This window comes from Scyliorhinus torazame, chromosome 3 (assembly GCF_047496885.1).
Source record: "Scyliorhinus torazame isolate Kashiwa2021f chromosome 3, sScyTor2.1, whole genome shotgun sequence".
Taxonomy (NCBI): Eukaryota; Metazoa; Chordata; class Chondrichthyes; order Carcharhiniformes; family Scyliorhinidae; genus Scyliorhinus; species Scyliorhinus torazame.
Genome location: NC_092709.1, coordinates 352,366,768 through 352,389,297, shown reverse-complemented (window position 1 = coordinate 352,389,297; position 22,530 = coordinate 352,366,768). Strand labels below are relative to the sequence as shown.

At 51.9% G+C, this 22,530-nt stretch overlaps 1 protein-coding gene across 2 annotated transcripts in view; it reads right to left on the bottom strand.

Annotated features, from left to right (window-relative positions):
- The window catches only part of LOC140409643 (shootin-1-like), a 224,112-nt gene that overhangs the window by 95,776 nt on the left and 105,806 nt on the right, over positions 1-22,530 (bottom strand). For both annotated transcript variants that reach the window (XM_072497978.1, XM_072497979.1), the window contains exons 10-11: positions 13,300-13,453; positions 4,884-5,013 (exon numbers count right to left, since the gene is read on the bottom strand). In XM_072497978.1, the coding sequence (XP_072354079.1) occupies positions 4,884-5,013; positions 13,300-13,453 (284 nt within the window). The remainder of the gene's footprint in view (positions 1-4,883; positions 5,014-13,299; positions 13,454-22,530) is intronic.

Here is a 22,530-nt window from a genome sequence, read left to right as displayed (position 1 = left end):
AGGGGAGAGTGAGGGAGTGGAGAGTGAGGGAGTGGGAGAGTGAGGGAGTGGGAGAGTGAGGGAGTGGGAGAGTGAGGGAGTGGAGGGTGAGGGAGTGGAAGAGTGAGGGAGGGGAGAGTGAGGGAGGGGACAGTGAGGGAGTGGAGGGTGAGGGAGTGGGAGAGTGAGGGAGTGGGAGAGTGAGGGAGTGAAGAGTGAGGGATTGGGAGTTTGAGGGGGGACAGTGAGGGAGTGCGAGAGTGAGGGAGTGGGAGAGTGAGGGAGTGGGAGAGTGAGGGAGTGGGAGAGTGAGGGAGTGGAGGGTGAGGGAGTGGGAGAGTGAGGGAGTGGGAGAGTGAGGGAGTGGGAGAGTGAGGGAGTGGAGGGTGAGGGAGTGGAGGGTGAGGGAGTGGGAGAGTGAGGGAGTGGAGGGTGAGGGAGTGGAGGGTGAGGGAGTGGGAGAGTGAGGGAGTGGGAGAGTGAGGGAGTGGGAGAGTGAGGGAGTGGAGGGTGAGGGAGTGGAGGGTGAGGGAGTGGGAGAGTGAGGGAGTGGGAGAGTGAGGGAGTGGAGGGTGAGGGAGTGGGAGGGTGAGGGAGTGGGAGAGTGAGGGAGTGGGAGAGTGAGGGAGTGGAGGGTGAGGGAGTGGGAGAGTGAGTGAGTGGAGGGTGAGGGAGTGGAGGGTGAGGGAGTGGAGGGTGAGGGAGTGGAGGGTGAGGGAGTGGGAGAGTGAGTGAGTGGAGGGTGAGGGAGTGGAGGGTGAGGGAGGGGAGAGTGAGGGAGTGGGAGGGTGAGGGAGTGGGAGAGTGAGGGAGTGGGAGAGTGAGGGAGTGGAGGGTGAGGGAGTGGGAGAGTGAGTGAGTGGGAGAGTGAGGGAGTGAAGAGTGAGGGAGTGGGAGAGTGAGGGAGTGGAGGGCGAGGGAGTGGAAGAGTGAGGGAGGGGAGAGTGAGGGAGTGAAGAGTGAGGGAGGGGTCAGTGAGGGAGTGGGAGAGTGAGTGAGTGGGAGAGTGAGGGAGTGAAGAGTGAGGGAGTGGGAGAGTGAGGGAGTGGGAGAGTGAGTGAGTGAAGAGTGAGGGAGGGGTCAGTGAGTGAGTGGGAGAGTGAGGGAGGGGAGAGTGAGGGAGTGAAGAGTGAGGGAGGGGAGAGTGAGGGAGTGGAAGAGTGAGGGAGTGGGAGAGTGAGGGAGGGGAGAGTGAGGGAGGGGAGAGTGAGTGAGTGGGAGAGTGAGGGAGTGGGAGAGTGAGGGAGTGAAGAGTGAGGGAGGGGAGAGTGAGGGAGTGGAAGAGTGAGGGAGGGGAGAGTGAGGGAGTGGAAGAGTGAGGGAGGGGAGAGTGAGGGAGTGGGAGAGTGAGGGAGGGGACAGTGAGGGAGTGGGAGAGTGAGGGAGTGGGAGAGTGAGGGAGGAGAGAGTCAGGGAGTGGGAGAGTGAGGGAGGGGAGAGTGAGGAAGGGGAGGGAGAGGGAGTGGGAGAGTGAGGGAGGGGAGAGTGAGGGAGGGGTCAGTGAGGGAGTGGGAGAGTGAGTGAGTGGGAGAGTGAGGGAGTGAAGAGTGAGGGAGTGGGAGAGTGAGGGAGTGGAAGAGTGAGGGAGGGGAGAGTGAGGGAGGGGAGAGTGAGTGAGTGGGAGAGTGAGGGAGGGGAGAGTGAGGGAGTGAAGAGTGAGGGAGGGGAGAGTGAGGGAGGGGAGAGTGAGGGAGTGAAGAGTGAGGGAGGGGTCAGTGAGGGAGTGGGAGAGTGAGGGAGTGAAGAGTGAGGGAGGGGAGAGTGAGGGAGTGGAAGAGTGAGGGAGTGGGAGAGTGAGGGAGGGGAGAGTGAGGGAGGGGAGAGTGAGTGAGTGGGAGAGTGAGGGAGTGGGAGAGTGAGGGAGTGAAGAGTGAGGGAGGGGAGAGTGAGGGAGTGGAAGAGTGAGGGAGGGGAGAGTGAGGGAGTGGAAGAGTGAGGGAGGGGAGAGTGAGGGAGTGGGAGAGTGAGGGAGGGGACAGTGAGGGAGTGGGAGAGTGAGGGAGTGGGAGAGTGAGGGAGGAGAGAGTCAGGGAGTGGGAGAGTGAGGGAGGGGAGAGTGAGGAAGGGGAGGGAGAGGGAGTGGGAGAGTGAGGGAGGGGAGAGTGAGGGAGTGGGAGAGTGAGGGAGGGGAGAGTGAGGGAGTGGAAGAGTGAGGGAGGGGAGAGTGAGGGAGTGGGAGAGTGAGGGAGTGAAGAGTGAGGGAGGGGAGAGTGAGGGAGTGGGAGAGTGAGGGAGTGAAGAGTGAGGGAGGGGTCAGTGAGGGAGTGGGAGAGTGAGGGAGTGGAGGGTGAGGGAGTGGGAGAGTGAGGGAGGGGAGAGTGAGGGAGGGGAGAGTGAGGGAGGGGACAGTGAGGGAGTGGGAGAGTGAGGGAGTGGAGGGTGAGGGTGTGGGAGAGTGAGGGAGGAGAGAGTCAGGGAGTGGGAGAGTGAGGGAGGGGAGAGTGAGGAAGGGGAGGGGGAGGGAGTGGGAGAGTGAGGGAGTGGGAGAGTGAGGGAGGGGAGAGTGAGGGAGGGGACAGTGAGGGAGTGGGAGAGTGAGGGAGTGGAAGAGTGAGGGAGTGGAGAGTGAGGGAGTGGGAGAGTGAGGGAGTGGGAGAGTGAGGGAGGGGAGAGTGAGGGAGTGGGAGAGTGAGGGAGTGGAAGAGTGAGGGAGGGGAGAGTGAGGGAGTGGGAGAGTGAGGGTGTGGGAGAGTGAGGGAGTGGAAGAGTGAGGGAGTGGAGAGTGAGGGAGTGGGAGAGTGAGGGAGTGGGAGAGTGAGGGAGGGGAGAGTGAGGGAGTGGGAGAGTGAGGGAGGGGAGAGTGAGGGAGGGGAGAGTGAGGGAGTGGGAGAGTGAGGGAGGGGAGAGTGAGGAAGGGGAGGGTGAGGGTGTGGGAGAGTGAGGGAGTGGAAGAGTGAGGGAGTGGAGAGTGAGGGAGTGGGAGAGTGAGGGAGTGGGAGAGTGAGGGAGGGGAGAGTGAGGGAGTGGGAGAGTGAGGGAGTGGAAGAGTGAGGGAGGGGAAAGTGAGGGAGTGGGAGAGTGAGGGAGTGGGAGAGTGAGGGAGGGGAGAGTGAGGGAGTGGGAGAGTGAGGGAGTGGAAGAGTGAGGGAGGGGAGAGTCAGGGAGTGGGAGAGTGAGGGAGTGGAGGGTGAGGGAGTGGGAGAGTGAGGGAGGAGAGAGTCAGGGAGTGGGAGAGTGAGGGAGGGGAGAGTGAGGGAGTGGAGGGTGAGGGAGTGGGAGAGTGAGGGAGGGGAGAGTGAGGGAGTGGGAGAGTGAGGGAGTGGGAGAGTGAGGGAGGGGAGGGGGAGGGAGTGGGAGAGTGAGGGAGGGGAGAGTGAGGGAGTGGGAGAGTGAGGGAGGGGAGAGTGAGGAAGGGGAGGGGGAGGGAGTGGGAGAGTGAGGGAGTGGGAGAGTGAGGGAGGGGAGAGTGAGGGAGTGGAAGAGTGAGGGAGGGGAGAGTGAGGGAGTGGGAGAGTGAGGGAGTGGAAGAGTGAGGGAGGGGAGAGTGAGGGAGTGGAGGGTGAGGGAGTGGGAGAGTGAGGGAGGAGAGAGTCAGGGAGTGGGAGAGTGAGGGAGTGGAGGGTGAGGGAGTGGGAGAGTGAGGGAGGGGAGAGTGAGGGAGGGGACAGTGAGGGAGTGGAGGGTGAGGGAGTGGGAGAGTGAGGGAGTGGAGGGTGAGGGTGTGGGAGAGTGAGGGAGGAGAGAGTCAGGGAGTGGGAGAGTGAGGGAGTGGGAGAGTGAGGGAGTGGGAGAGTGAGGGAGGGGAGAGTGAGGGAGTGGGAGAGTGAGGGAGTGGAAGAGTGAGGGAGGGGAGAGTGAGGGAGTGGAGGGTGAGGGAGTGGGAGAGTGAGGGAGGAGAGAGTCAGGGAGTGGGAGAGTGAGGGAGTGGGAGAGTGAGGGAGTGGAAGAGTGAGGGAGGGGAGAGTGAGGGAGTGGGAGAGTGAGGGAGTGGGAGAGTGAGGGAGTGGAAGAGTGAGGGAGTGGAGGGTGAGGGAGTGGGAGAGTGAGGGAGGGGACAGTGAGGGAGTGGGAGAGTGAGTGAGGGGACAGTGAGGGAGAGGAGGGTGAGGGAGTGGAGGGTGAGGGAGTGGAGGGTGAGGGAGTGGGAGAGTCAGGGAGTGTGAAGGAGTGGGAGTGTGAGGGTGAGGGAATGTGAGGGTGAGGGAGTGGTGGGTGAGGGAGGGTGGACTGAGGGAGTGGGTGGGTGAGCGAGTGGGAGAATGAGTGAGGGGGCAGTGAGGGAGTGGAGAGTGAGGGAGTGGAGGGTGAGGGAGTGGAGGGTGAGGGAGTGTGAGTGTGAGGGAGGGGGGACTGAGGGAGTGGGTGGGTGAGGGAGTGGAGGGTGATGGAGTGGGAGAATGAGTGAGGGGCCAGTGAGGGAGTGGGAGAGTGAGGGAGTGGAGGGTGAGGGAGTGGCGGGTGAGGGAGTGTGAGGGAGTGGGAGTGGGAGAGTGAGGGAGTGGAGGGTGAGGGAGTGGCGGGTGAGGGAGTGTGAGGGAGTGGGAGTGTGAGGGAGTGGGAGTGTGAGGGAATGGGAATGTGAGGGAGTGGGAGAATGAGTGAGGGGACAGTGAGGGAGTGGGTGGGTCACGGAGGGGACAGTGAGGGAGTGCGAGAGTGAGGGAGTGGAGGGTCAGGGAGGGGGGACTGAGGGAGTGGGTGGGTGAGGGAGTGGAGGGTGAGGGAGTGGGAGAATGAGTGAGGGGCCAGTGAGGGAGTGGAGGGTGAGGGAGTGGAGAGTGAGGCAGTGGAAGAAATAGGATTGATGACTTGTGGGGAGAGGGTGAGAGGGGAGTTAGAGTTGCGAGAGGGAGCATTGCCAAGTGGCGAGTTGACTAAGGGTGAGGAGGACGTGTGAGAGGTGATGAGATCGATGCAGTAACTGGTCAGTGAGCACCGGCACTCTGGCGTGTGAAACTGCTTACTTGATTGGAGTTGACGGTTGTGCCAGCGGTGGGAGAGGTGGGGGAGGTGGAGGAGGCGGAGGAGGTTGCGTCAATGACTCCTGCTTCACTGCTCCTTCAGCTGATTTTAGCTTCTCTTCAAGATCGTTGACTGGAAGCAAAGAAACAGAAATCAAGATAGATCCCAGGCCCCATGCTGACATCGCTGTCAATTCTAACCCAACTCCAAATGTGCTCCCTCCTGACACCGACACCAATCAGCAATGAGCACTAAGCACATCATTGGATGTGGACATTGATGGCTAGGCCAGCATTTTATCATAGAATTTACAGTGCAGAAGGAGGCCATTCCGCCCATCGAGTCTGCACCGGCTCCTGGAAAGAGCACCCTACCCAAGGTCAACACATCCACCCTATCCCCACAACCCAGTAACCCCACCCAACACTAAGGGCAATTTTGGACACTAAGGGCAATTTATCACGGCCAATCCACCTAACCTGCACATCTTTGGACTGTGGGAGGAAACCGGAGCACCTGGAGGAAACCCACGCACACACGGGGAGGACGTGCAGACTCCGCACAGACAGTGACCCAAGCCGGAATCAAACCTGGGACTCTGGAGCTGTGAAACAATTGTGCTATCCACAATGCTACCGTGCTGCCCGAAATTGCCCACCTCTCCACAGTGTCCCATCAAACACTCCCAGGACAGGTACAGGACGGGGCTAGATACAGAGTAAAGCTCCCTCTACACTGTCCCCATCAAACACACCCAGGACAGGTGTCATGATATTCAGGTAAACATCATGGTGCAAACATACATACATACTGATGGACAGATCAACGGACCAATCAATACACACACAACACCACAGCCAATCACAGGCAAGAGCATACACACTATAAAACAGGGAACACGACACTTCCCGCTCATTCCAGCAGGAGACAGCTCAGGGCACAGAGCTCACAGCAAGCCACTCAGACATCCACCATGTGCTGAGTGCCACTCCAAGATAGTGTTAGGGATAGGTCCACAGATTCAAGGGTAATGAACGAACCACAGTAACCAGTTTCCCATTGTAAATATTGTTAGTAATAAAACTGAGTTGTACCATTCGCAACCGTGTTGGTTCGTCTGTGTAGCAGAGCACCCAACACGACATAGTACCAGGATTGGAACCCGGTAACGGTGAGACCTACCTATGAATCCTCAGGAATCCGCCATCCTGCGCCATGGACACCGTCAGCACGCCGCAGCCGCTACAAATCGCTGGAAACCTCGGCGTTAACTGGAAGTTGTTTAAACAGCGCTTCCAGTTCTTCCTGGAAGCCAACGAAAAGGAGAGCGCTTCGGGCACCAGAAAAATCGCCCTCCTCCTCTCCACGGCAGGGCAACACGCCATCCATGTCTACAACTCCCTGGTGTTCGCGGAAGGTGAGGACAAGACCAAGTACAAGACGGTCCTTCTCAAACTCGAGCAACACTTCAGCGTCGAGGTAAATGAGAGCTTCGAGAGGTATCTCTTCCAGCAGCGCCTGCAGGGTAAGGATGAGCCCTTTCAATCCTTCCTTACGCACCTCCGTATCCTCGCGCAGTCCTGCGGTTACGACACCACCTCCGATTCAATGATTCGGGACCAGATTGTTTTTGGGGTCACCTCGGGCACCCTCCGCCAGCAGCTCCTAAAAATTAAAGGCCTCACCCTAGCCTCCGCAATCGAAGCCTGTGTCCTTCATGAAAACGCGACTAGCCGCTACTCCCAGTTTCAAGCGCCCGAATCGGCGCGGCAGGCGTCCTACGCGGCCGGATCGGCGAGGCAGGGGTCCTACGCGGCCAAACGGGTCCAGGCGATCGAGTTCCTCCCGGCCCGCGGCCTGGATGAGGGCGGCCTTTCGCGTGCGTTTGTGCGCGCCAAAAAAGATGTCGACGCAGAGGGACGTGACGCGCAGCCGCGCTCGACGCAAGACCGAACTGCGCATGCGCAGTGGCGCAACAAACGCCATGACGTCACGACGTGCGGCAACTGCGGAGCCGCACATTTAAAGCGGCAATGTCCGGCAAGAAACCGACAATGCCTCCGCTGTGGCAAGATGGGCCACTACGCTGCCTGCCGTCGAGCAGCTCAACCTGCCAATGTTCCCCAATTCCGCCAGCCTCGCAGGGACGTGCGGACCATTCAGCCTCCATACACCGAGTCGTGCCCAGACGATATCCAGACCAGTGACACAGACGACCGGGACGCCTTCCGTGTTGCGGTCATTGATGGGAACCGGATGTCTCCAGCCAGGACCCACCAGCCGATGCCAGTGAACAGTGTCAATCCGGGTGATGAATGGTGTGCCACCCTAACGGTCAACCGATCACCAATAACATTCCGTCTGGACACTGGCGCCTCCGCCAACCTCATAGCATGGTCTGCCTTCTACGCCTTGAAGGTCAGACCACCAATTCGGCCATCCCGTTGCAAGATGGTCGACTACAATGGAAACTTTATCCCGGCTATGGGATCCTGCCAGCTCCAGGTGACACACAACACATACACGGCCACACTGTCCTTCGAAATAGTCGGGTCATCAAAGGACTCCCTGCTGGGCGCACAGGCATGCAAGTTTCTCCACCTCGTGCAGCGGGTCCACGCTCTGTCTCCAGAAGGCACGTCCGACTTCCCGGATGCAGAGTTCTACGCACAGCTCCAATCGCTCCTCGCCCACATCCAGGAGGCATTCGAGGGCATGGGAACACTGCCCTACACCTACAGAATTCGGTTCAAACCGGACGCCACCCCGGTCATTCACGCACCTCGCAGGGTCCCAGCGCCACTCAAAGACCGCCTCAAGCAGCAGCTGCAGGATCTCCAGGACCAAGGGGTGCTATCCCGGGTCATGGAGCCCACACCATGGGTCAGCTCCATGGTGTGTGTTAAGAAGCCTTCTGGCGAACTCCGGATCTGCATTGACCCGAAAGACCTGAACAACAACATCATGAGGGAACACTACCCCGTACCCAAATGGGAGGAGATCACGAGCGAAATGGCCCAGGCTAAAATGTTTACAAAGCTGGATTCCTCGAAGGGTTTTTGGCAGATCCAACTGGATCAGTCCAGCCGAAAGCTGTGCACCTTCAACACCCCTTTCGGCAGGTTCTGCTGTAACAGAATGCCGTTTGGCATCATCTCGGCATCCGAGGTCTTTCACAGGATCATGGAACAGATGATGGAGGGCATCGAAGGGGAGCGCGTCTACGTGGACGACGTCACCATCTGGTCCACCACACCACAGGAGCACATCAATCGTCTCCAGCGCGTCTTTGCGCGGATACGGGAAAACGGCCTGCGCCTCAACTGAGCCAAGTGTTCTTTCGGCCAAACCGAGCTCAAGTTCCTGGGGGACCACATATCCGGGTCAGGAGTGCGTCCGGATGCAGACAAGGTGAGCGCCATTACAGCCATGCCGCAGCCGGCAGACGAGAAAGCAGTGCTACGCTTCCTAGGCATGGTCAACTTCCTGGGGAAGTTCATTCCCAACCTTGCCTCCCACACAACGGCTCTTCGCCACCTAGTCAAGAAGTCCACAGAGTTCCAGTGGCTGCCCGCACACCAGCAGGAATGGGAGGAGCTCAAAATTAAGCTCACCACAGCCCCGGTATTGGCGTTTCTCGACACATCTCGTGACACTAAAATTTTGACGGATGCCAGCCAGTCCGGCATTGGGGCGGTACTCCTACAGAGGGATGACACTGCATCATGGGCCCCGGTCGCCTAAGCCTCGCGGGCCATGACCCCCACAGAACAGCGCTACGCGCAGGTCGAAAAGGAGTGCCTGGGTTTGCTAACCGGAATAGACAAGTTCCATGACTACGTGTATGGTCTCCCCCAGTTTACCGTTGAGACTGACCATCGCCCCCCTGGTCAGCATCATACATGAGGATCTGAACGAGATGACCCCTCGCCTCCAGCGCATCCTACTCAAACTCAGGAGGTACGACTTCCAACTGGTCTACACCCCGGGAAAGGACCTTATCATTGCGGATGCCCTATCTAGAGCAGTGAGCACACCGCCCGACTCGGAGGAGTTCGTCTGTCAGGTCGAAGCGCAGGTGGCCTTCACATCGGCAAATCTGCCAGCCGATGACTCCAGTCTGGCCCGTATTCACCAGGAGACTGCGGCTGACCCCCTTCTACAACGGGTAATGCGCCACATGACGGGAGGGTGGCTCAAAGGACAGTGCCCGCAGTTCTACAATGTCTGGGACGACTTGGCCGTTATTGACGGTGTCCTCCTAAAGCTGGACCGGATTGTGATTCCACACAGCATGCACAAACTGGTCCTCGACCAACTACACGAAGGCCATCTGGTGGTCGAGAAGTGCAGACGGAGGGCCCGAGAAGCTGTATACTGGCCGGGCATCAGTGATGACATTGCCAATATGGTGCTCAACTGCCCCACCTGCCAAAGGTTTCAGCCGGCGCAACCCCCTGAGACGCTTCAGCCCCATGAGTTGGTGACGTCCCCCTGGGCGAAAGTGGGTGTGGACCCTTTTCACACGCTCGGCAGGGACTATGTAATCGTCATAGATTACTTTTCAAACTATCCAGAGGTCATATGCCTCCTCGATTGAACATCGTCCGCTGTCATAAGGGCCTGCAAAGACACCTTCGCACGCCACGGCATTCCGATTACTGTCATGTCGGACAATGGGCCCTATTTTGCCAGCCAGGAATGGTCGCCCTTTGCGGCCTCGTATGGCTTCACACACGTGACGTCCAGCCCTCTGCATCCCCAGTCCAATGGAAAGGCGGAAAAGGGCGTTCACATCGTCAAGCAGCTCCTCTGCAAGGCTGCTGCTGCCGGATCGGATTTCTGCCTAGCCCTGCTGGCCTATCGCTCGGCCCCACTAGCCACTGGCCTCTCACCAGCCCAGCTGTTGATGGGTCGCGCCCTCAGGACCACTGTGCCGTCCATTCTGGTCCCCACAACCAACCATGCTCCAGTACTGCAAAGGATGCGACAGCAGCGCGTTCGCCAGAAGGTGGCACATGACGCACGGGCAACTGATCTTCCCGCCCTGGTGCCTGGGGACGATGTCCGCATCCACCTACCAGAAGGTGGCTGGTCAGCACCTGCCGAAGTTCTCCGCCGTGTGGCTCCCCGCTCGTTCCTGGTTCGCATGCCTGATGGCTCCATTCGCAGGCGCAATCGCCGGGCTCTTCGCCTGCTTCCACGCTCGCTACGGGAACTTACACCGGTGCCACGCCCTCCTGTTGTTCCTGATGTCGACTTCGTGGAGCTTCCTGACACCATGCCCATTCCGTCGTCGCCCGTGGCCAGGCCCATTCCTCAGCCGGTGAATCCTGACCCACCCTTGAGGCAGTCAACCCGAATTGTTCGCCTGCCTACTAGGCTGGATTTATGAGCCTGTTTGAACATTGAACTCACTGATGTGTCATATCACTGTGTTAATATGTTTCTCTTTTTCCTTGTCGTTACAGGAGTTCGTTTTGACGTTTAACATGTCCACGTGTTTTGTTTATGGTACAACCTCGGTGCTATGTCGCACCTGACATCGCCCCATGTATATAGTTTAGCCTCATGTACATGCTGTAGATATTGCACACACACACATTCAGCTGCACTCAGTACACATCTCTATTTATAACCACGTAGGCACATGTTCTTGTAAAAAAGGGGGGATGTCATGATATTCAGGTAAACATCATGGTGCAAAAATACATACATACTGATGGACAGATCAACGGACCAATCAATACACACACAACACCACAGCCAATTACAGGCAAGCGCATACACACTATAAAACGGGGAACACAACACTTCCCGCTCATTCCAGCAGGAGACAGCTCAGGGCACAGAGCTTACAGCAAGCCACTCAGACATCCACCATGTGCTGAGTGCCACTCCAAGATAGTGTGAGGGATAGGTCCACAGATTCAAGGGTAATAAACGAACCACAGTAACCAGTTTCCCACTGTAAATATTGTTAGTAATAAAACTGAGTTGTACCATTCGCAACCGTGTTGGTTCGTCTGTGTAGCAGAGCACCCAAAACGACAACAGGTACTGCACGGGGTTAGATACAGAGTAAAGCTCCCTCTACACTGTCCCCATCAAACACTCCCAGGACAGGTACAGCACGCGGTTAGATACAGAGTAAAGCTCCCTCTACACTGTCACCATCAAACACTCCCAGGACAGATACAGCACGGGGTTAGATACAGAGTAAAGCTCCCTCTACACTGTCCCCATCAAACACTCCCAGGACAGGTACAGCACGCGGTTAGATACAGAGTAAAGCTCCCTCTACACTGTCACCATCAAACACTCCCAGGACAGATACAGCACGGGGTTAGATACAGAGTAAAGCTCCCTCTACACTGTCACCATCAAACACTCCCAGCACAGGTACAGCACTGGGTTAGATATAGAATGGCAGTAGAGTGGTTAGCACTGTTGCTTCACAGCTCCAGGGTCCCAGGTTTGATTTCTTGCTTGGGTCACTGTCTGTGCGGTGTCTACACATTCTCCCCGTGTCTGCGTGGGTTTCCTCCGGGTGTTCCGGTTTCCTCCCACAAGTCCCGAAAAACCTACTTTTAGGTAATTTGGACATTCTGAATTCTCCCTCAGTCTACCCGAACAGGCACCAGAGTGTGGCGGCTAGGGGATTTTCACAGTAACTTCATTGTAGTGTTAATGTAAGCCTACTTGAGACGATAAAGATTATTATTAAATTATTATTAGAATGAAACTCCCTCTACACTGACCGCATCAAACACTTCCAGGACAGGTACAGCACGGGGTTAGATACAGAGTAAAGCTCCCTCTACACTGTCCCCATCAAACACTCCCAGGACAGGTACAGCATGGGGTTAGATACAGAGCAAAGCTCCCTCTACCCTGTCCCATCAAACACTCCCAGGAGAGGTACAGCACAGGGTTAGATACAGAGTAAAGCTCCCTCTGCCCTGTCCCATCAAACACTCCCAGGACAGGTACAGCATGGGGTTAGATACAGAGTAAAGCTCCCTCCACACTGTCCCATCAAACACTCCCAGGACAGGTATAGCACGGAGTTAGATACAGAGTAAAGCTCCCTCTACACTGTCCCATCAAACACTCCCAGGACAGGTACAGCACGGGGTTAGATACAGAGTAAAGCTCCATCTACATTGTCCCATCAAACACTCCCAGGACAGGTACAGCACTCATTTAGATTAAGAGTAAAGCTCCCTCTACACTGACCCCATCAAACACTCCCAGGACAGGTACACCACGGGGTTAGATACAGGGTAAAGCTCCCTTTGCCCTGTCCCTATCAAACACTCCCAGGACAGGTACAGCACGAGGTTAGATACAGAGTAAAGCTCCCTCTATACCGTCCCCGTCAAACACTCCCAGGACAGGTGCAGCACGGAGTTAGATACAGAGTAAAGCTCCCTCGACACTGTCCCCATCAAACACTCCCAGGACAGGTACAGCAGGGGGTTAGATACAGAGTAAAACTCCCTCTACACTGTCCCCATCAAACACTCCCAGGACAGGTACAGCACGGGGTTAAATACAGAGTAAAGCTCCCTCTACACTGACCCATCAAACACTCCCAGGACAGGTACAGCACGGGTTAGATACAGAGTAAAGCTCCTTCTACACTGTCCCCATCAAACACTCCCAGGACAGGTACAGCACGGGGTTAGATACAGAGTAAAGCTTCCTCTACACTGTCCCCATCAAACACTCCCAGGACAGGTGCAGCACAGGGTTAGATGAGAAACGCTTATTGTCACAAGTAGGCTTCAAATGAAGTTACTGTGAAAAGTCCCTAGTCGCCACATTCCGGCGACTGTTCATGAGACTGTTACGGGAATCGAACCGTGCTGTGGGCCTGCCTTGGTCTGCTTTCAAAGCCAGCGATTTATCCCTGTGCTAAACAGCCCGCTCCCTCTACACTATCCCCATCAAACACTCCCAGGACAGGTTCAACACAGGGTTAGATAGAGAGTAAAGCTCCCTCTACACTGTCCCCATCAAACACTCCCAGGACAGGTACAGCACGGGGTTAAATACAGAGTAAAGCTCCCTCTACACTGTCCCCATCAAACACTCCCAGGACAGATACAGCACGGGGTTAGATACAGAGTAAAGCTCCCTCTACACTGTCCCATCAAACACTCCCAGGACAGGTACAGCATGGGGTTAGATACAGAGTAAAGCTCCCTCTACACTGTCCCATCAAACACTCCCAGGACAGGTACAGTACGGGGTTAGATACAGAGTAAAGCTCCCTCTACACTGTCCCCATCAAACACTCCCAGGACAGGTACAGCACGGTGTTAGATACAGAGTAAAGCTCCCTCTACACAGTCCCATCAAACACTCCCAGAGAGGATCGTGTCCGCAGGACTGTCTCTTAATTTTTCTGACCTTTTGTATCCAGCTCCACGCTCCTTGCCTCAGCCTCCTGGAGTTTTGTTTGCATCGCCTCTTTTTCATCTTCGGTCAATTGGACCAGCATTTGGAGTCTGTCAATTTCCTTCTTGGAATCAGACCCGTCAAGTTGCTCCTTTAGTTCTTTCACCTAACGGCAAACAGGCTCTTCATTATAAACATAGGAATACCGTAATGGTGCATTGCTGCCCAACCGCTCTTGTACTATTGTTCACTCTTGAGGCAACCTCTCCACTGAGAATTACCCATCAACTTCCCAAATCCCCTCATCCTGCTTTCCAATAGAATCTCCAACATGGGGACGGATTGCCTGGTAACTCTGGAAGCGAATTCCTGAATTCATATAGAGCCTGTTACACCATCAGGGCACTCCAAAGTGGGACAAAGCCAAGAAATTAGTTGAAAATGCAGTTCCTCTGGTGGGTTAGGCAAAAGTAGCAGCTATTTTGTGCGTGGCATGATCCCCTGAGCAGCAATGAGATAAAGGAGCAGTTTCTTGGTACACTACATTGTAGTACGCAATGGGATAAAGTTATCTCCGATTTAGTATCACATAATGAAGCAGGGTTAATTAGTACTGTCATAGTAAGTTCCTTTGGGGAATAGTGATCATAATACATTTGAATTCTCGTTGGATTCTGTACTCGTTGGAATTTAGAAGGATGAAGGGGGATCTTGTAGAAACATATAAGATTATGAAGGGAATAGATAGGATAGATGCGGGCAGGTTGTTTCCACTGGCGGGTGAAAGCAGAACAAGGGGGCATAGCCTCAAAATAAGGGGAAGTAGATTTAGGACTGAGTTTAGGAGGAAATTCTTCATCCAAAGGGTTGTGAATCTATGGAATTCCTTGCCCAGTGAAGCAGTAGAGGCTCCTTCATTAAATGTTTTCAAGATAAAGATAGATAGTTTTTTGAAGAATAAAGGGATTGAGGGTTATGGTGTTCGGGCCGGAAAGTGGAGCTGAGTCCACAAAAGATCAGCCATGATCTCATTGAATGGTGGAGCAGGCTCGAGGGGCCAGATGGCCGACTCCTGCTCCTAGTTCTTATGTTCTTATGAATTCCATATTAAGTTTAAAAGTGACATCCTCCAATCACAAATGTGAATCTTAAACTTAAACAAAGCCAGTTACATAGGCATGCATGGAGAACTGGCTTAAGTTGATTGGGTAAATAGAGTTAAGGTATGGAGTTAAATGAATAATGGGACACATTAAAGAAGCAAGTCAAAATCTTCAACAAAGCACATTCCTATGAAGAACAAAAACTCAGCAAAGAGACCCATCTGTGCCTGATTCAGAAAGATATGGATTGGTGATGAGAGGCATGGATCGAGTGGATAGCCAGAGACTTTTCCCCAGGGCGGAATTGGTTGTCACAAGGGGACATAATTTTAAGGTGATTGGAGGAGGGTATAGGGGAGATGTCATAGTCGGTTCTTTACACAGAGAGTGGTGGGTGTGTGGAATGCATTGCCAGCGGAGGTGGTGGAGTCAGAGTCATTCGGGACATTTAAGCGACTCTTGGACAGGCACATGGACAGCAGTAAATTGAAGGGGTGTAGGTTAGGTTGATCTTAGATTAGGATAAATGGTCGGCACAACGTCGTGGGCCGAAGGGCCTGTACTGTGCTGTACTGTTCTATGCTCTATATTAGGTTAGAAGCAGAGGCATATAATTTGGGGGAAAAACAGTCCAAGTCTGAGGATTGGGTGTGTTTTAGAAATGAGCAGAGGGCCAACAATAAGTTGATAAAATGGATGAAAGTAAACTTGCCAGAAATATAAAAACAGGGTATCAGAGCTTTCAAAAGTATATAAAAAGGAAGAGAGTAGCTAAAGCAAATATTGGTCCCTTAGAATCTGAGACAGGAGAAGTTATGATGGAGAAGGAGGAAACGGCAGAGACATTGAAGAAATATATTGAGCCTTCACAGTGGAAGGTGAAAGTTTTATGCCAGAAATAGGTGGTAACCTAGGGGCAAAAGCGAGTGAGGAAATTGAAGAAATAAAAACCAACTCTTGTTTCTTTAGAAACTGTGGAGTAAAGTTACTGAACAAATTCACAGGAGTCTGCTGATGAACTTTTAATACAAAGAATGTGTCATGTGAGAGTACCTTTAAGAAATGAGTGTTTATAAATGGGTGTGTATATAAATATCTGCAGTGAGAGTACCTTTAAGAAATGGGTGTTTACAAATGGGTGTGTATATAAATATCTGCAGTGAGATTACCTTTAAGAAATGGGTGTTTACTACTGCAGTGATGTCAGAGAGTGGGTGGAGCTGGGCTGGCTGTCAGCTTTTTACTTTCATTTTTGAGCAGGCTACAGGGTGTGTTTTAGTTTCGTTTTCAGAGCTGGATCGCTGCAGTCACAGCCAGAAGGTGTATGAATCTCTCTCTGTAATCTAAAGACTGTAAATCGATCCTGGTGATTTAAAACTAATAACAGTAGTGACTTTAACCTGATGTGCTTCTGGTAAAAGGTGTTTTAAGTCCTATGGATGTTAAAAGGAAAGCTTAAAGGATTACTTAGTGTTGTATTCTTTGGGGGTTGTATTTGAATTAATGGTTGCTAAGATGTTCACTGTATGTTTTAAAAAGGTTAACTTGAGTTCATAGAATAAACATTGTTTTGCTTTACAAAATAATTTTCCATTTCTGCTGTACCACACCTGTAGAGTGGGCCGTGTGCTCCCCATACCACAATCTATTAAAAGTTGTGGGTCAGGTGAACTCCATGATACGCATTGGGGTTCTCTAAACCCTGGCCCAGAACAAATATAATGTTTATGAAAATAAGACTTGTGAGCTATATTACAGCAGGTAAAAAGGTTGGACTACGAGAATCCAACATATTCCTGGAGCCTGATGGCCTACACCTTAGGGTTCCAAAAGAGGGATGTGCAGAATGTGCGAGGTCTGGTTTTCCAGAATTTCTGCAATTGGAAGTTGGCAACTGTTCCACTACTTTTCAGGAAGAGGCGAAGAGAAAACTGAACTACGGGCCAATTAGCCTAACATCAGTTGTTGTGAAAGTGCTGGAATCTATTACTAAGGAAGCCTTAACAATGAACTTGGAACAACAGTGTGATTAGAAGCCACCATGGCTTCGCTAAAGAAAAAACCCTGTTTGTCAGGTTTCTTGATTATAAGAACATAAGATCTAGGAGCAGGAGTCGGCCATCTGGCCCCTCGAGCCTGCTCCGCCATTCAATGAGATCATGGCTGATCTTTTGTGGACTCAGCTCCACTTTCCCGCCTGAACACATAACCCTTTATTCCTTTATTCTTCAAAAACTATCTATCTTTATCTTAAAAACATTTAGTGAAGGAGCCTCAACTGCTTCACTGGGCAGGGAATTCTATAGATCCACAACCCTTTGGGTGAAGAAGTTCCTCCTAAACTCAGTCCTAAATCTACTTCCCCTTATTTTGAGGCTATGCCCCCTAGTTCTGCTTTCACCCGCCAGTTGAAACAACCTGCCCGCATCTATCCTATCTATTCCCTTTCATAATTTTATATGTTTCTATAAGATCCCCCCCGCATCCTTCTAAATTCCAACGAGTGCAGTCCCAGTCTACTCAACCTCTCCTCGTAATCCAACCCCTTCAGCTCTGGGATTAACCTAGTGAATCTCCTCTGCACACCCTCCAGCGCCAGTACGTCCTTTCTCAGGTAAGGAGACCAAAACTGAACACAATACTCCAGGTGTGGCCTCACTAACACCTTATACAATTGCAACATAACCTCCCTAGTCTTAAACTCCATCTCTCTAGCAATGAAGGACAAAATTCCATTTGCCTTCTTAATCACCTGTTGCACCTGAAAACCAACTTTTTGCGACTCATGCACTAGCACACCCAGGTGTCTCTGAACAGCAGCATGTTTTAATATTTTATCTTTTAAATAATAATCCCTTTTGCTGTCATTCCTACGAAAATGGATAACCTCACATTTGTCAACATTGTATTCCATCTGCCAGACCCTAGCCCATTCACTTAACCTATCCAAATCCCTCTGCAGACTTCCAGTATCCTCTGCACTTTTTGCTTTACCACTCATCTTAGTGTCATCTGCAAACTTGGACACATTGCCCTTGGTCCCCAACTCCAAATCATCTATGTAAATTGTGAACAATTGTGGGCCCAACACTGATCCCTGAGGGACACCACTAGCTACTGATTGCCAACCAGAGAAACACCCATTAATCCCCACTCTTTGTTTTCTATTAATTAACCAATCCTCTATCCATGCTACTACCTTCCCCTTAATGCCATGCATCTTTATCTTATGCAGCAACCTTTTGTGTGGCACCTTGTCAAAGGCTTTCTGGAAATCCAGATATACCACATCCATTGGCTCCCCATTATCTACCGCACTGGTAATGTCCTCAAAAAATTCCACTAAATTAGTTAGGCACGACCTGCCCTTTATGAACCCATGCTGCGTCTGTCCAATGGGACAATTTCCATTCAGTTGCCTTGTTATTTCTTCCTTGATGATAGATTCCAGCATCTCCCCGACTACCGAAGTTAAGCGTACTGGCCTATAATTACCCGCTTTCTGCCGAGCTCTTTTTTTAAACAGTGGTGTCACGTTTGCTAATTTCCAATCCGCCGGGACCACCCCAGAGTCTAGTGAATTTTGGTAAATTATCACTAGTTCATTTGCAATTTCCCTAGCCATCTCTTTTAGCACTCTGGGATGCATTCCATCAGGGCCAGGAGACTTGTCTACCTTTAGCCCCATTAGCTTGCCCATCACTACCTCCTTGGTGATAACAATCATATCAAGGTCCTCACCTGTCATAGCCTCATTTCCATCAGTCACTGGCATGTTATTTGTGTCTTCCACTGTGAAGACCGACCCAAAAACCTGTTTAGTTCCTCAGCCATTTCCTCATCTCCCATTATTAAATCTCCCTTCTCATCCTCTAAAGGACCAATATTTACCTTAGCCACTCTTTTTTGTTTTATATATTTGTAGAAATTTTTACTATCTGTTTTTATATTCTGAGCAAGTTTACTCTCATAATCTATCCTACTCTTCTTTATAGCTTTTTTAGTAGCTTTCTGTTGCCCCCTAAAGATTTCCCAGTCCTCTAGTCTCCTACTAATATTTGCCACTTTGTATGTTTTTTCCTTCAATTTGATACTCTCCCTTATTTCCTTAGATATCCATGGTCGATTTTCCCTCTTTCTACCGTCCTTCCTTTTTGTTGGTATAAACCTTTGCTGGGCACTGTGGAAAATCGCTTGGAAGGTTCTCCACTGTTCCTCAACTGTTTCACCATAAAGTCTTTGCTCCCAGTCTACCTTAGCTAGTTCTTCTCTCATCCCATTGTAATCTTCTTTGTTTCAGCACAAAACATTCGTGTTTGATTTTACCTTCTCACCCTCCATCTGCATTTTAAATTCCACCATATTGTGATCGCTCCTTCCGAGAGGATCCCTATCTATGAGATCATTAATCAATCCTGTCTCATTACACCGGACCAGATCTATGACCGCTTGTTCCCTCGTAGGTTCCATTACATACTGTTCGAGGAAACTATCGCGGATACATTCTATAAACTCCTCCTCAATGCTGCCTTGACCGACCTGGTTAAACCAATCGACATGTATATTAAAATCTCCCATCATAACTGCTGTACCATTTCTACATGCATCAGTTATTTCTTTGTTTATTGCCTGCCCCAACATAATGTTACTATTTGGTGGCCTATAGACTACGCCTATCAGTGACTTTTTCGCCTTACTATTCCTGATTTCCACCCAAATGGATTCAACCTTATCCTCCATAGCACCAGTGGCATCCCTTACTATTGCCCGGATGTCATCCTTAAATAACAGAGCTACACCACCTCCCTTACCATCCACTCTGTCCTTCCGAGTAGTTTGGTGCCTTTGGATATTTAACTCCCAGTCGTGACCATCCTTTAACCATGTTTCAGTAATGGCCACTAAATCATAGTCATTCACGATGATTTGCGGCATCAACTCATTTACCTTATTCTGAATACTACTAGCATTCAGGTAAAGTACACTTATGTTGGCTTTTATACCTCTGTTTTGAATCTTAACACCTCGATCAGTAACCTCTCCGAAGTTATATTTCCTTTTAACCTTTCTCCTAATTTTCCTTGTCGTTGAACCCATATCTTCCTGTAACAACCTGCCGCGTCGCTTTCCATTAATGTTTTTACTTCCCGTTTCATTCCTTTAGTATTACTAAAGTATTATTATGCAACTAGTCTGGTAGTGTAATGAGCAATGTATAATTTGTCAGGAGAATATGTGCATACATACATTTTATGTATGTGTCAGAGAGAGAGGAGAAGAATTTTCAGTTCTCTGAACAGTGAGTTTACAGTGTGACTTTTGGTTGTCTTGGGGAGAGATGTGAGTTGGGTGAGAAGCATCAAGTGAATCCTCAGGAACTCACCACTTGCAACTGTGCCATTCACACGCAGCAAAGCCTTTATGTAAAGCTGGTGGTAACTCTTCACTGGTTTAGGTGTCTGGAAAGACATTGCTGCGGTAAAGGAATACTGGAAATTCCAATCATCTTCCTGAGTTTGTATTGAGGTCTGTCCAACCTTTGTGCCTGCTGTACTAGAGCTCACAAGTCTTATTTTCATAAACATTATATTCTTTGTATTAAAAGTTCATCAGCAGACTCCTGTGAATTTGTTCAGTAACTTTACTCCACAGTTTCTAAAGAAACAAGAGTTCGGATCGATCAAGCGAGATTTCATTCTGGGATCTGACAAGTCTAATATTTACATCAGTTGCAATCAGGGGCGGGATTCTCCGCAATCAGCGCGATGTTCGCCGACCGGCGCCAAAAACGGCGCGAATCAGTCCGGCATCGCGCCGGCCCAAAGGTGCGGAATTCTCCGCATCTTGAGGGGCCGAGCCCTCACCTTGTGGGGCTAGGCCCGCGCCGGACTGATTTCCGCCCCACCAGCTGGCGGGAAAGGCTTTTGGTGCCCCGCCAGCTGGCGTGGAAATGACTTTGCCGGGCGGCGCGTGCGCGGGAGCGTCAGCGGCCGCTCACGGCATCCCCGCGCATGCGCAGTGGAGGGGGTCTCTTCCGCCTCCGCCATAGTGCAGACCATGGCGAAGGCGGAAGGAAAAGAGTGCCCCCACGGCACAGGCCTGCCCGCAGATCGGTGGGCCCCGATCGCGGGCCAGGCCACCGTGGGGGCACCCCCCGGGGCCAGATCGCCCCGCGCCCCCCCCAGGACCCCGGAGCCCACCCGCGCCGCCTTGTCCCGGCGGTAAGAGAGGTGGTTTGATTCTCGCCGGCGGGACAGGCATTCCAGCAGCGGGACTTCGGCCCATCGCGGCCAGAGAATCGCCGGGGGGGGGGGGGTCCGCCAACCGGCGCAGCGCGATTCCCACCCCCGCCAAATATCCGGTGCCGGAGAATTCGGCAACCGGCGGGGGCGGGATTCACGCCAGCCCCCGGCGATTCTCCGACCCGGCGGGGGGTTGGAGAATCCCGCCCCGGAAACCTGAATTTCTAAAACGCACTCAATAGGGTCCAACTCAAAGGTTTCATACGCAGATACCCCAGAGGGTTTTGGATGCTACACCGTTGAATATATTTAAGGCTGGGGGATAGACAGGTTGTTGCTCTCTTGGGGAATTAAGGGATAGGGGGAGAGGTGGGAAGATGGATTTGAAACTCGGGAGCAATGGGCATGGTATTGAATGTGGAACAGGCTCAATGGGCCATGTCTCCTGCACCTGTTCCTATTCCTTGTGTTCTTGTCATAACAGTTTGTTATTACCAGAGAATAGGAGACTGTGCCGCATAGGAGACTGTCATATAAGTTAAGAGCCCATGGTGTTCAGGGTAAGATCCTGGCATGAATAGAGGATTGGCTGACTGGCAGGAGCCAGAGAGTGGGGATAAGGGGGTATTTTTCAGGATGGCAGCCGGTGACTAGTGGTGTGCCTCAGGGGTCTGTGCTGGGACCACAACTTTTCACAATATACATTAATGGTCTGGAAGAAGGAACCGAAGGCACTGTTGATAAGTTTGCAGATGATACAAAGATCTGTAGAGACAGGTAGTATTGAGGAAGCAAGGGGGCTGCTGAAGGATTTGGACAGGCTAGAAAAGTGGGCAATGAAGTGGCAAATGGAATACAATGTGGAAAAGTGCGAGGTTATGCACTATGGAAGGAGCGATGGAGCCACAGACTATTTTCTAAATGAGGAAATCAGAAGCACAAAGGCACTTGGGAGTCCTTGTTCACGATTCTCTTAAGGTTAATGTGCAGGTTCAGTCGGCAGTTAAGAAGGCAAATACAATGTTAGCATTTACATCGAGAGGGCTAGAATACAAGACCAGGGATGTACTTCTGAGGCTGCATAAGGCTCTGGTCAGATCCCATTTGGAGAATTGGGAGCAGTTTTGGGCCCCGTATCTAAGGAAGGATGTGCTGGCCTTGGAAAGGGTCCAGAGGAGGTTCACAAGAATGATCCCTGGAATGAAGAGCTTGTCGTATGAGGAACATTTGAGGACTCTGGGTCTGTACTCGTTGGAGTTTAGAAGGATGAGAGGGGATCTTATTGAAACATACAAGATACTGCGAGACCTGGATAGAGTGGACGTGGAGAGGATGTTTCCACTTATAGGAAAAACTAGAAGCAGAGGACACCATCTCAGTCTAAAGGGACGATCCTTTAAAACAGAGATGAGGAGGAAGTTCTTCAGCCAGAGGGTGGTGAATCTGTGGAACTCTTTGCCGCAGAAGGCTGTGGAGGCCAAATCACGGAGTGTCTTTAAGACAGAGACAGATAGGTTCTTGATCAATAAGGGGATCAGGGGTTATGGGGAGAAGGCAGGAGAATGGGGGTGAGAAAATATCAGCCATGATTGAACGGTGCAGCAGACTCGATGGGCCGAGTGGCCTAATTCTGCTCCTATGTCTATTTGGTCTAATAGATAAGAGTCAACTACATTGCAATGGGTCTGGAGTCACACAGAGGTCAGACTGGGGAAGGACAGAGAATTCCTCCCCTGAAGGATATGAATGAACCAGATGGTTTTAACAATAGTTGGGCATGGTTACTAATCCTAGCAACTTGGTCTCGAATTGGCTAACTTACAGAATTTAAATTCCTCAACTTTGTGGTGGGATTTTACCAGGACCCTGAAATGCAAAGAAAATAAACATTGTTCTAA